Genomic DNA, 14,962 nt, shown 5'->3' with positions numbered 1-14,962 from the left:
AAATAACCTGTTTTGCTGCTTACTCTTAGTAAATAGTCTGGGTGGATTGGGAAGAAAGTTTCGGGTTGGCAGTGTTAGAGTATGCATATAGATAGAGCAAGAAAAATCATTTGATTTTAAAACAACCTCAATGAGTTTCCATTCTGTTTACAATCTAAAAGTCCAGAGCAATTGTTTGTGAATGCCGTCTGTGGCTTGTCGAGGAGATGTGTGCGATTACTTTTTGAAGTGTTTAGAATTTTGATCAGATTTTTTCCTGGTGGACTATAAAACTTGTGAATAAATTGGAGGAACCCAATCCATATAAAAGAGACTTGGGAATGGGTTCCTTCGACTTGGGACAGTAAGGAACCACCCAGAACACTCTTTAGCAACTGCTCAGAACATCTTAGCAATGCCCTGGCAACCACCCACAACATCTTAGTATAGTGATGGCATGTATTGCACATGCAAACAACACTCACATTTTCTTAAGGACATGCAAAAATCTAGCTTAGTTTTTGTTCCATGCTTTTAGTCGTTGCTGTTGGTGAGAGTTGAAATTAGATGTTTCTTTTTTAAGAAATAAACCCTATGCTGCTTTGGTATTTCACTGCAATACTGCCATCATATTCTGAAACATTTGTCGCTCCGCCCCTCTGAATTTGGTAATTTGTGGCATTGCTTTCAGCATACTGGTGATTTAAAAAAGCATGATAAGCTCTGGAGTTTTAGAGTTTGTGACTGTGGTTAGACAACGGCTTGTGCTTTAGGTTGTGAGAAATAATATTATGATGCCAATGCCAAATTAGATTATTTTAATGCAGAAATGAAACGGTACTGTTTTGAGTTCGTGGTGCCCTCATTTAAGGATGCAGCCTGTTTCCTTAGCAAACGAAAGAGTCTTGTTAAATACGAGCTTATCCGTCCTTGAAATTAGTTTACCATTGATAGCTGGGAGTATACCACAAAATGTTTTATTTTCTGAGCAATGGCAGGAGGTTTTGTGCTGTCAAATGATTTTTTTTTTTTAAAAAACAATTTAAAAAAATAGTTGACAGAACTATGTGTATTCTGTGTCACAGTGCTGTGACATGCTAAACTCTGTCTAAAACTATATCGAACATTATTATGCCAAGTCATTTTAATTCCGATCTCGATTTGATTCATAAGGGTACATTTCTGTTACAATGTCCATTTTGTTTATAAAAGAAATTCTCTCTCAGCTAATGCTCTTAATTATAAAGGTACCTTCTAGGCAACCCTTCTAGGTACAATTTGAAAATATTAATTATAATTTATCATTAGTTTTTCATCAAATTGGTCACATTTTAGCTTTTAAAAGATGTTAAAATTCAGTCTGTTCCATCAATTAATGTCTTGAAATTGCATAAATTATGTTACATATATATTTTTGTTAAATTTGATTGTTTACTTGCATAATTTGTTCTATTTTCAAGTATTTACATTGATATGTAGAACACGTGCTTAATCGGTTACTGTCTCTTTAAGATTAGCAGCATCAGCCAGTGAGCACATATAACGAGATGTGAATTTTTTTAGCCATCAGTGTGTGATTAGGATTGAATAAAATTGAATTGATTAGAAAAAGAAAAAAAAAAAAACTTTTTTTTAATCAACAACTTGACTGTAAAAACAGAAAGGGTATTAAAGAGATATTATTCAGTGACATATGGGTCTGTGGATCTCGTCTTTGGATACAGAACAAGTTATACCAAACTTTTACTCTCAAATCGCAGTGAAAGGACCTCTGTGCTAATAGCTTCTCCACTATACTACTAAATCACTGGTGAGGAAAATCTGAACATTTACTAGCCAGTGGCTAATCATAGATATTTTTAGTCGCATAGCATGAGATTTGGTTGCACATGCTAATGATTTAGTTGCATTACATAGAGTGAAAGATTGATCTTGGGATTTAAGAATCGATACTGAGATTGCGATGCATCGGAAAATCTAGATTTTTACCCAGCATATTTATGACCTTGTAAATTGAGACTACATGGAACATATGTACTTTTAAAAATCTAATTGTTAGACAACAATACCATTTAATATGAACTGTTAAAGGCAAAAATGTGTGAAAACACCTAAAATATACACCTTTTCCGTTATGCATTAATATAATTTCTAACCTAAAATCTTTATTTTGAGAAAAGAAAAAAGAAAGCAAATGGACATGTTATGCATCAGATGCCTATTGATAAATTGAGAGGATTTTACAAAATGTTGTATTTATTTTTGTAGCCTAACGGCTGCAGTTTCTACACTGATCATCAACATGCAAAGATATCACATGTCCAGCATATGTTTCCAAGTGATTCAGTGGAGTTTTCAAGTGATTCAGCATATGTCTGTCCACAACGTTATTTTTCCCCCTCAAAGTTGTAACTTTTTAAAGCAACAGGACGTTGCGTCTAATTTAAAGGCATTATGAGTGGCAATATGCAGATTTGAGAGATGCATTTAACTTTTTCACACCCATTTATCTCTCTTGCGACTTTATTGCGCTATTCGGGACATCTGGGACAGCAACGTTGGTAGTAAAGAAAAACAGTCATGCTTTCCCCTCCCCCCTCTCTCTCTCTGTCTGTGCCTGCCTCTACCCCCTCCCTCCATCGGACATGCCGTCCGCTACTCCCATAGCCTGGGAGGAAGTGTTATGACTTGCAACCGTAGGTCTTTGTGAGGCAGACAGGAATGCTGGTGTTTCAGATTAGCCTTGAAGGGTGTGGAGCGAGGACTGCCTCTTCTGTTGCGACTGCTACTGCATACAGCCACGTTCTCAGCACAGGTTGGGTTCGATTATCTCTGTTTTTTTGTCTTCTGATCTCTCTCTACGTCCCACACTGTCTCATTAACGTCTTTCACTGGGGAAAAGCCCTTTATCTGTCTCATTCTCTTCTCAGTTGATCTGATAACTGCAGCGGCATCTGTAAAATGCTCAGTTGCATTTAATCCACATTTGTTTTATCGGATCGCAACAAATCGTTTGGAGTGCAGGAACCAGTTTTGGAGGTAAAAGAAGGGTTGTGTTTTTTGCATTTTTTCAGGCTTGTAAATCTGCTTTGTGTGAAGCACATGGTCAGCCTTCTGTTTTAAAACTAAAACCCTAAGAACTGAAATTTTTGTGGCTTTTGTTACTTGCGTTATGTTGCATAATGACTTTGAATACGTAAAGTTATATCACTTTACAATTGACAGTCCTCCGGAGACATTGAAAAACTCGTGACTAGACAAGGTTGCTTAGATTTGTGCATGAGCTCAGAACACTCTTCAGTCATTTGGGGAATAAACAAACCATAGTCAAATTTGACTGTCTTTACGCAACTTTTGTAGAAGCTTGAGTGCTTTGACAGGAGCATTCCTGGAACATGATCAGATTATTTGAATTGCGAAGAAACGGGTGATTCATTGAAGGCATGTAGCGCACTAAAACTTTTATTGATAGGGATTCCGCAAGGGTAGGTATTAGGCCCTTTTTTTTTTTTTTTTTGTCTTTTCCCTAAAATTTCCACTGCAGTTTCTGTGTTTGCCTTCTGAAATTACATCAAATGTGGACCTTGAAACAAAATTGGCCAATAACCTTCATCTAGCTGGATCTTTAAGCCTTGTTATTTACATGCTAAACATTTATATAACATTGGCAAGAGTTTCGGTTTAAAAACATTTGTGAAGTCTATAACTCCATCCTGTCCCATCGGGGTGTGGTAGGACGTCTGGCAACGCTGAATGACGTATCGAAGTGGTGAAAAAATTTTAAGGCAGGGTGACGGCTTTGTGAATGGAGATGTTGACATGCACTGCGGGTGCGTCCTGAATCATCAAGGTTAGTGAAGGGTAGTGGCTAGCTGGAAAACTAGTCTCGGGCAGCCTAGAGTGCTGCTGTGCTGTTCACTCTCTTTTATAAGCAGATCTCAGGTCAGTTGTACAGTGGGGCATGATTAAGGGTGACATGGCAAATCTGTTCTCAGTTTAGTTGCTGTGAGTACAGCCACATTTCAAAAGGTATGTCAGCAAAGTATGTTCATAACTCTTAGTAACACACTGACACATTGATGTGCCATAATACTGCAATAAGAAGTATATTGCAGAGTATATCAGCTGTTGCATAAGTGATGTCCTGGACAAATATTTGGCTTGTCTGTAAGGCACTTTAAAGATATGCAGCTTTTGGTGTGTGTGTTTGTGTGGTGAGGTCTATGCAATTTTTTTACAGGCAAAATAAAGCAGTCTGTTGGACAGTTCAGTGCAGGCTGCATCTGGTATTTTTTTTTTTTTTTTTTTTGCACACTATCGTAACTCGATAAATCAGCATGCTGATTGGGCTCTTCACTTTAGTTGATCAAAAAAAGATTATTTTTGTCCATTTAAGTCAGTTCAGCTAATGTTTTTATTGTGTTTTTATCTATTAGTCTGTTTTAGCTTCCTTTTAATAACTACCATCTTTAACGTGCTATAACTGCATTTGTGACTCTAGTGGTTGTTTAATGTGCTTATTTCATTGTTTGGTTGAACTTTTGCCAAGCCTTTACCATGTACCAGCATTAAAATGGATTCAAACAAAAGGCTTTGTCATTACACTCATGTCATTTGAGTTACTTTAATTATTGTGTTGTTGAATTCAAAGGGACTAGCTTGGACACGCCCTCTCAAACATATGTTTTGCCCAAATATAGTTGAATCTGTTGCCCTTGCATGCTTGATAGACGTTTGCATGTGATTTGCATGCGTTTTCATCTTACTGTACAATCCCATTGCCAGGTTTGTTTCTCAGTAGAGAGGCAACAGTGAGCGTTTACAAGTTGGAAAATCACACAATAACTTCATAACCGGGATCACTGAAGTCACAATGGAATGCTGTTATTGAATGATACTTGTCTTTCTCTCTGCAGAAGGAGACACATCATTTGAGTGAGAGCGCGTCAGGTTGTTTTCAGAAAGATGGCAGGGAAGATATCGAAAGACGATCTGGAGGAATTGCGCGAGGCCTTCGAGAAAGTTGGTGAGTGCTCTTCCTGTCCAACCAGTTTGGGAGACTCCAATCACAACATGGAATGCTGCCTGTGAAGGTGTCCTTTTCACTGTAATTTACATATATAATGATTTCTACAGATTTTGCTTTCCTTGCATGGATAAAAATGCTTACTTTGTTTTCAGAGTTAATACTATGGTTTAGAAAATTGTCGTCACAAATGCCTCGTTTAATTTCTGGTTTTGAATGAATGGCTGTATGACAGGAGACTCTAGAGCAGTGGTTCTCAACTGGTTTTGCTTCAAGACCTGAATTTTGCATTGGACGTCAAGTAGCGACCCAATACAATAACTGAACTCGTACAAAAGTAAACCGTTTTTAATGGGTTGTATGATACGTTTTTGTTTTGGTAATGGTTTTGGAGGATTAGGGCATGTCATGCAACCTGTCCATGTTGGCATCTGCCTAATTTGGATAGCTTCTACCAAGTAACAAATGAAGTTGCGTCAGAATGCTGTAGTGTTTCATTGAATGCAAAGCCTTAGACGTCAACTATAAAAGCTATGAGAAGCTTTTTCTCCTTCCTTTTAAAAATGGATAAACCTGTTTATCTTGCTATCCTAACTGGGCACATTTATATGATTAGTCACATTTTATTATATGCATTTAGCATATTTTAGTTTCGCAACCTGATTAGAATAGACCTGCAAATCCATTTTTGGTTCGCAACACACCAGTTAAGAAACACTGCTTTGGACTGTTTGGTCATCCTCAGGTAATGTGATTTGTGATGTGATTGTTGTGTAATGTTTTTATCTTTGTAATGTTATTGTCTCTCCTTCTGCTTGCTTGTGTGGCTTGTTCCGTTACCATCTGCGTTGTTATTGCTCAGAAAAACATCTGGATTTTTCATTCGACCTCATGAGGTTTTTGGCATCAGCTGTTGCCTGGCGCTCAGAACGTCCTCGTGGACTGCTGTCTGCAAATCAGCGACAGCAATCTGTTGCTTTTTCAAAAATTCTTGATAAGGAAACATTCCGATTTTCCGCTCTTTTTCTCCACGTTTTTAAATTCAAGTCTCTTGTTCAGTTTGATTAGAGACTTTGACGATTAAGAGTAAATTGACTTTTGCAAAGATTAAAAAAATAAATAAATCTGTGCTGAATAGATAGTGTTCACTAATGCAGTCTTGATCCATGGCTGGTGAATTTTTGTTTAAAAAAGAAAAGAAAAGTAACTTGCCAAGTGTATTTTTAGGTTTATAGGTTTTAGGTTTATTATTTTATTGTGACAAAATTCCATTACTGTAATGAAAAATAATCTCATGTCCTGTTTGGACACAATTAATTAATTTAATTAATTTAAAGTGTTAATAAATTTAGTACAACAAACACTACCATGGTGTAGTTATACTTAATAATTGTACTTTTGACAATTTTAACAAGTACTTTTACAGCTTTACTTTATAATCTAAATTATATATATATATATATTTCACATTACAGTAATGAAAATGAGATTTAATTGTACTTTACAGTCTAAATAATATATATATATTTTTCACATTACAGTAATGAAAATGATTTTTTTGACATTATACTGTAGAAGGCTACTTTATAATAGGTTTCATTTTGTTTACACAAAATATAATTTCTTATTTTTTTCCTTTTGATTTTGGGGTGAAATATGGCCTCTGCATGTTCTTAACAGTTTTTTGTTAGATTCGCCCATTATAGCTGTCTAATGCTCAAAACAACAAATTAAACACTTGAGCTCTTGTGCTATAATCGAGGATTTTAATTGTTGTTTTTTATCACAAAAAGTGTTTTTTATAGCAAGTATTGTAAAGATCACATGAAAAGAAAGCAAAGTTTTTAAAAAAATATATATATACTGTGATCTGTGATCTTAGACCCCTTCTAAGACATTCCAGACCCCAACGTTTTGGAGTGGTTGGTTATAGTAAGTTTGGATTTGAAATGTTTTGCATGGTTCTTCACAAGAATGTGCTTCAGTGTGTATTTTCCCCCATTTATCTGATTTCTCCAGCAGTCTGGGCAGAACCTCTAAATGGTTGGTCATTTAATGGTGTTAAATGCAAACACTTGAGAAAAACCCATTGGTTAACAGTACTTGATGGTTATTTTAATGTTGCATTCTGTTTTAAAGACGGATGTTGTTGTTTGTTAAATGTTTAAAGCTTAGCAACTGCTGTTCATTTGATTCAATTGTGCTTTATTCTTTAACCTAGTGAGCAGACAACATTTTAAGTTATAATAGGTACACCTCCCATGCGAATGCATTTTCAAACGGTAGGCAGCAAAACGTTGCATCATTACAAAATACCTTTTTTTTTTTGGCCAACCTCTAAGTTGTCATTGTATGTTTCCTTCAATGAGGCAATCCCAAAATGCATTTGCGATAAATAAGTAAAAGTATTTTCACTATGTTTTTGAAGCATGATTTAAATGTTGGGATTACATTATTTTAAAACCTAAACAAAACATTCCACAAACATCGCAGGTTGGTATGGTTTTGTTTTCATGGAGGAATTGATGTTTTGAGGCTACTTCAAGAAAACCTAGCCATTAGGTATTTTCACATTTCTAAAACATTTTATTTTGGTTGTATAAAATTCAGATGTATTTGTGATTAAAATGTAATTTTTCTGAAATGAAATATGTAGATTTAAAAAAGAAAAGTTGCACTGCAATGTAACTTTATTGTAACTATAATGCAATGTTGTGAAATGTTGTACAGTAATTTTGTACTTGCTAGATGACAACAAGCTTGCAAGATGTCGATACCAAAGCTCACCGTGAATTTGCTGTCTCACTGTAGATTTGAATGGCAATGGTTTCATCTCCGATTACGAGCTCCACGACCTGTTTAAAGAGGCCAATCTGCCCCTGCCGGGGTACAAAGTGCGAGAGATCATCCAGAAACTCATGGAAGAGGGGGACAAAGACAAGGACAATAAGATCAGCTTTGATGAGTTTGTGTCTGTAAGTGTCTTCATATTCACTACATACACAATCTGTTCTGTGACACAAACATTCATATATAATCAGATTAAAAATCGAATTTAAACCTGAAAATAAAGTTTAGGATTTTGAAGCATTCAAAATAAAGAAATGTGATGACATACAATAAATATTTAAAGTATTTACACCGATCAGCCACAACATTGAAACCTCCTGCCTAATATTGTGTAGGTCACCCTCATGCCGCCAAAACAGCGCCAACCAGCATCTCAGAATAGCATTCTGTACAGAGTGGTTATCTGAGTTACCGTAGACTTTGGCCAGACTGGTTTGAACTGACATTCTCTGTTGACTTCTCTCATCAACAAGGCATTTCCGTCCACAGAACTGCCGCTCACTGGATGTTTTATGTTTTTGGCACCATTCGGAGTAAATTCTAGAGACTGTTGTGTGTGAAAATCCCAGGAGATCAGCAGTTACAGAAATACTCAACCCAACCCATCTGACACCAGCAGTCATCCATGCAATTATCTAATCAGCCAATCCTGTGGCAGCAGTGCATAAAATCATGCATATACGGGTCAGGAGCTTCAGTTAATGTTCACATCAACCATCAGAATGGGGAAAAAATTTGATCTCAGTGAATTCGACTGTGGCATGATTGTTGGTGCCAGACGGGCTGGTTTGAGTATTTCTGTAACTGCTGATCTCCTGGGATTTTCACACACAACAGTCTCTAGAATTTACTCCGAATGGTGCCAAAAACAAAAAACATCCAGTGAGCAGCAGTTCTGTGGATGGAAATGCCTTGTTGATGAAGGAGGTCAACAGAGAATGGCCAGAATGAGGGGGACCTACACAATATTAGGCAGGTGGTTTTAATGTTGTGGCTGATCGGTGTAAGATTCTGCACTATTTCTAGGTCAATAATCAAATGTAAGCAAATTAGTGACATTGGCCATGAACCCCTTTGTAAAGGTCTGATTTCTTTGCTTCCATTAAAGCACACACTTATGTACATTTTTCATGTACATTTTTCAATGTAACGTATTAAATTAGGAAAAATGTGAGATTAAAGCATTTTATATGAACATGTATCAACATTTAGGCTCAATACTAAACTACAAACGCTAGTTAGAAACAAAGGTACATAACACATTTTTCATTGTCATGCTTTGTATAATAAAATATCCAGTGAGTCAACACTTTGTTGGGCCTGTTGACTACATTTGCAATTCAGATGTCATTTTCATCAGAAAAACATATATAACATTTACTGTTCTTATATTGTGCTGTGAATCATTTAGTTATGAATCTTTTAGTTGAGTTGATTGAATAAAGTGAAATTTGATTAATGAATTATCTGTGAATGTAACAATGATGCATAATGGAATTAAAACCAAATGTTCCGAATGCGTCATTTACGGCTTTATATCCCTGATTTGCATATTCAGCAGTAGCTTTGGGATAAACTGACTTCGACCAACATGGACAATATGGTGTAGAATGAGATCAGAGTTTCAGTGCTCAGTCCAGATGGTCTTTATAGCAATTCATCATTGTTATAGTCATTTCCTTTGTAGTCAATAATTGGTATTATGCAGTGGCTCCAAAATATATTTGGGCACTTAATCAACACTTAAGCATTATATAACAAAATATCAAACTAAGTGTCATTTATAGTAAAAAAAAACTTTTGTAATAATTAAGACTAAAAGAATTTGGACACTTAAGCCACACTTAACCATGTCTAAAATGCCACTTGGTTTGATATTTTATCTAATGCGTTAATTTTAAAGACAGATAGATAGCACAAGTACACTTTTCAAGCAAGTTGGGTTTTAAATGATAAAACAATAGATATTTGTGCTCAGTGTAGTTGGATACTTTCTGGTCATAACTCTTTTGTTATTTTGGCGGTTAAGGCTCTGGGTTACTGACTAGATGGTCAGGGGTTCAAGCCCCAACACCGCCACGATGCCACCGTTGGGCCCTTGAGCAAGGCCCTTGACCCCATCTGCTCCAGGGGCGCCGTATCATGGCTGACCCTGCGCTCTGACCCCAGCTTGGATATGCGAAAACGGGGCAGTGGTGGCTCAGCGGTTAAGGCTCTGGGTTACTGATCAGAAGGTTGGGGGTTCAAGCCCCAGCACTGCCAAGATGCCACTGTTGGGCCCTTGAGCAAGGCCCTTGACCCTGTCTGCTCCAGGGACCCTATCAGCCATATCATAGCTGACCCTGCACTCTGACCCCAGCTTAGCTGGGATATGTGAAAAAAAGAATTTCACTGTATATGTGCAAATGTATAATGTGTGATAAATAAATATAATTATTAATTATTAAATTATTAAATGACGACAGAATTTTCATTTTTGTGTGAACAATCCCTTAAAGTGTACTACAAGTACTTTTTGGAGCACTGTAATTAAAAAATTCTTTGAATGGTTGCTCTATATCATTGGTCACAGTATTGTATCTCATACCATTTCATTGACACTCCTTGTAAATGGTGTGTCCTGTGAATGGCCCTGTGTTTGTTTGCTCTGCTGGGAGGAGGTTATGAACAGCTGCTGTCAGCTTCAATTTACTGGATGATCCACTTGGCACTAAAATACTTTGTTTGATTATTCAAACATGCCAAATTTCACAAATTATGGGCATATTTGACGCTTCAAATGCGTTGGACCACATGTGTGGTTGGGTATTTTTAAATAAGAAATTCACATTTGCTGTTGCATGTGTGAGTGTGTTGGTTGCCATGTATTTAAGCAATAAAGTATAAGAGGTTGTGCTATATTGTGAATATAGTCATGGCTAAAGGGCTTTGTTAGGCACAACATACAGCGGAGTGCCTTACTGCTTTTATAAAATGATTACTGCGTATTAAAACTAAAATAAAACAAGTTCATTAAAACTTTTCTATTTAGCAAATTCATTAAGTGCAATTCTTCTCCTGGAATATATATTCCCTGACTTGTAAACTAAGGTTAACAGTTGTCCTCTATGAGTGTTTTGAATTGGTATACACAGTTCTTATTTATTTTTACTTTTATTAACATACATACAGCGTGCTGTGCTTTAACTGTTAGAATGTTTGCATGGTGAAACCATCTTGTCTTTGAATTAATCCCCTTTAAAACACTGCTGCTATAGCCATACATATTCAGATGTGCATCTTTGAACACTGCGTTGTGATTCCCACTGTTTTTGAGCATCTTGTGCCATGAGCATTATATTTTTAAGATGTTTAAATAGTAGGGCTTAAAATTCATATTTTTAATTGAAGTAATTACACGATATACCAATTAATCAAATTAATCGCAATTAATTGCATATTAATTGCATAATTGCAATAATACTACACTTTTTTTTATAATACGCCTTTAAATGTAGCTTAAAGCACTTTACATAGAGAAAGAACAAGAATATAAGAATAAAAAGCATAAAAACAAATAGAATAAATAAACAAATATCAAAACTGAGTTAATAAAACAGAATACAACAAATAAAATAATCATAAAAGCATATATATTTGCTGAGAAAGCCCCTCAAATAACAATAATTACAATTATAAGGATTAAATGATTATAAATAGTTATATTTAAATAATATAAAATTTCAGATAATTAAAATGCATCACATTACTGTGGCAGACATGTAAAGCATTGATTAGACAATACAAAAAGTGGCTTTAGAAGGCAATCTGCCAGAGATTTATTATAAGGGCTTGTCTAAGGACACATCAATGTACACATGTACATGTACATCTAACTTTGGTTTTTAGGTCTGTTTTATGTTGCTGTGTCAAGTTAAACGTAGTTTGAAACTTAAAAAAAAACAAAAAAACACACGTTTAAAGATCTTTGCGTTCAGAATTGCATTCCGGCCAGCTGTGTTTGAACGCAAGAACGCGTCAAGTGGGGCCTGGGTAGCTCAGTGGTAAAGACGCTGGCTACCACCCCTTGAGTTCGCTAGTTCAAATCCCAGGGCATGCTGAGTGACTCCAGCCAGGTCTCCTAAGCAACCAAATTGGCCCGGTTGCTAGGGAGCGTAGAGTCACATGGGGTAACCTCCTCCATGGTCGCTATAATGTGGTTCATTCTCGGTGGGGTGCGTGGTGAGTTAAGCGTGGATGCCGCGGTGGATGGCGTGAAGCCTCTACACGTGCTATGTCTCCGTGGCAAAGCGCTCAACAAGCCACATGATAAGATGCGCGGGTTGACGGTGTCAGACGCGGAGGCAACTGGGATTCATCCTCTGCCACCCGGACTGAGGCGAATCATTACGCAACCACGAGGACTTAAAAGCACATTGGGAATTGGGCATTCCAAATTGGGAGAAAGAAAAAAAAAAGAATGTGTCAAGCAAGCCTGAGTGTGGTTTGTTGTCTGTACAGCTGAACATTGACTATACAGTTGTAGTTTTGCTTACTGCCCCCTGCTATCAAGCTTCAATTGCTCTGATAGTAAGAAAATTCTACGAATACATTTTTAAATAGTTAATTTTAAATGCGTTATTTTTTATAAAATTAACGCGTAATTTTTTTTAATAAAATTAACCGCAATTAATTAATGCATTAAATCGACAGCCCTGTCAAATAGCTTAACTTTTAAAAATGTTTCAAGACCCCTCCATTCTGTGGAGATGAACTTAAATACATTTCTAAATTCAAATTGCTCTCCAAACTAAACGAAAAAGCAATTAAAATAATGAAGTAATCAAAAAAATTATATATACACTACCGGTCAAAAGTTTTGAAACACTCATTCTTTAGTATTATTATTATTATTATTTTTCTCATTTTAGAATAATAGTAAAGTCAGCACAACCCTGGGATGCTTTTTAAACAGTATTGAAGGAGTTCCCATCTATGTTGGGCACTTATTGGCTGCTTTTCTTTATTATTTGGTCCAAGTCATCAATTTCAAAAACTTTCTTTTTTAATTACATTTTAGTTTTACAATGAAATAAATTAATATGGTGGCACAATTATATTTTTGTCTACAAAACTAATTTCAAACATTTAAGCATACGCCTTCAGATCAAAAGATTTTTAAGATCATGAGAAACATTTCAGTCATGTTTCGAACTTTTGACCGATAGTGTATATATATATAAGAAATCTGTCTAAACATGCAGGCAGAAAATTTCTTACACAAATGAAGACATAAAAACAATTATAAATGTAAAAATAATTATAATGATGATAATAATTACTGAAATATTTAATTATTTTATTATAAATTATTTTATGTTATAATCACAGATGTATATGCTGCATAGTTGTGGTTACAATGAACTGCTCTGTGGAAATAAAGCGAACTGAACTCAAAGCACCTCCTGAGGTCATTTGCAGCACTCAGACGATACTGTTCTTGCAAAAAAAATCAGAAGACAGAAACAAACAAAGAGTGAGAACCTTTTACATGCACGTGTTTCACGAGACTGCACACCTCCGTACAAACAGTGTGTCATACATGCGCATAGACAGCTTTTCTGTCATCTGTTCTTAAAAATATAATAAAATGTGTTTCTTCAAGCACGTGTCTGTGTGCCACGGGGAAAATTATTTGTAATATTAATTTGATAATAATATTAATAATTTAATACATGGGAAAACAAGCCAAATATCGTCTTGACATCGTCAAAGGCATCAGCTATTGGCGATCACTCTGACCATCGTCAATCCCCGAGATCATCATCTGTCGGCACAACCCTAATGTGCATTTCTCTCTATAATTTAACAAAATGTTCAGACAGTCTCCTTGCTGGTTTTTCCGACACATCCAGAATCATTACCGTTTTGCCGGTGTCGCTGCGGCTCGCTTTGTGCGTGCACTTGTAAAATGTATATTTTAAAGGCTTATTATTACGGTTTAGTATTTCTCTGTAATGTAGAACAGTGTTAGCAATGTTACTTATAACATTCTCAGCCATGGAACTCAAACCTTTTTCTGATGCCCCCCAAAACATATTTAAGTAATTAAAAACATATATTTAAGTAATTACATTAATATCATAAACGTGCGACAACTAGTCGACTAATGGCTTAAACTAACGACTACTAGTCAACTAGGAAAATCTTTGGTCGGGGGCAGCCCTAATAATTATTCAAAGCTACTTTAACCCTATTAAAGCTATTTGTATCAAATATGAATATGACCTGTGTCACTCTCTGTTCAAGCTGACGAGCCAAACAACCTATGGTATGTAAGTATCACATGTTTATGGCACAATCTAGTGTTTATTTGTTAAAAAAGTGGTTTCAGTGTTTTTATCGATCTGTTTAAAATGGCGGCGGACTTGCACGAAAAGTGACTCTTATGTTGGGATAAATTATATTTTAATAAAGTAAAAGTGACAGTAATGATTATATTGTTACTGATATTTTAAAATGAGTATTTTCTGAATATAAGTATGGCAGACAAGCCTCTTGTTCATCGGGAAAGGAGGAAGCAGGAACCTGGTTAACAATCAAAAGACTTTTAATTAAACAAAACACTACATAAAACTGCTTTCCAGCATGACACAAAAGCGCACACATACGAGCACTGCTGCGTGCGTCGCTCTCTCGAACCAGCGTCCCCGGCATCTCTTTATCCCTCTCCCAGCTGATTCAGCGCCGGGCGTCCATCGTTACGGCCCGGCCACGCCCTCCTCCTTGTCACAATAAGCAACGTGTGTTTGGTTAAAATTTTGTATATTATTTTATTGAAAATCCCCCTTTGAAATTCATGTATCAAATATGATAAAACAGGCTTTGAGGTGATTGAGAGATATACCATTACATTCCATTCATGCCCGCCACAATAAAATATATATACAGTAAATGCAGCCTGCTCTGTCATTATAAAGATCTCATTAGATCTCTCAGTGTGATACATTTCAATCCGTATTTATAGACCAAGGAGAGGAAGTTGTCATGGCCAAACTCTCAAACATTTGGTATCTCTGAAAAGCCCAGGGAGTCCTCTGATAATACCTCAAGATTTAACACTGTAGC

At 36.1% G+C, this 14,962-nt stretch overlaps 1 protein-coding gene across 3 annotated transcripts in view; it reads left to right on the top strand.

Moving 5' to 3' along the window:
- Positions 1 to 14,962, top strand: part of LOC127412800 (plastin-3-like) — a 43,109-nt gene that overhangs the window by 9,264 nt on the left and 18,883 nt on the right. Inside the window, exons 1-3 of one of the 3 annotated variants that reach the window (XM_051649446.1) lie at positions 2,631 to 2,794; positions 4,896 to 5,005; positions 7,817 to 7,980. In XM_051649446.1, the coding sequence (XP_051505406.1) occupies positions 4,945 to 5,005; positions 7,817 to 7,980 (225 nt within the window). In that variant the 5' untranslated portion in view covers positions 2,631 to 2,794; positions 4,896 to 4,944. Of the gene's footprint in view, positions 1 to 2,630; positions 2,795 to 2,842; positions 3,019 to 4,895; positions 5,006 to 7,816; positions 7,981 to 14,962 lie in introns of those variants that run through there. The other 2 variants (XM_051649448.1, XM_051649447.1) reach the window with 2 other exon arrangements.

Source organism: Myxocyprinus asiaticus, chromosome 22 (assembly GCF_019703515.2).
Source record: "Myxocyprinus asiaticus isolate MX2 ecotype Aquarium Trade chromosome 22, UBuf_Myxa_2, whole genome shotgun sequence".
Lineage (NCBI taxonomy): Eukaryota > Metazoa > Chordata > Actinopteri > Cypriniformes > Catostomidae > Myxocyprinus > Myxocyprinus asiaticus.
The sequence above is the reverse complement of the archived record's forward strand: the minus strand, read 5'-3'. Positions and strand labels throughout refer to the sequence as shown.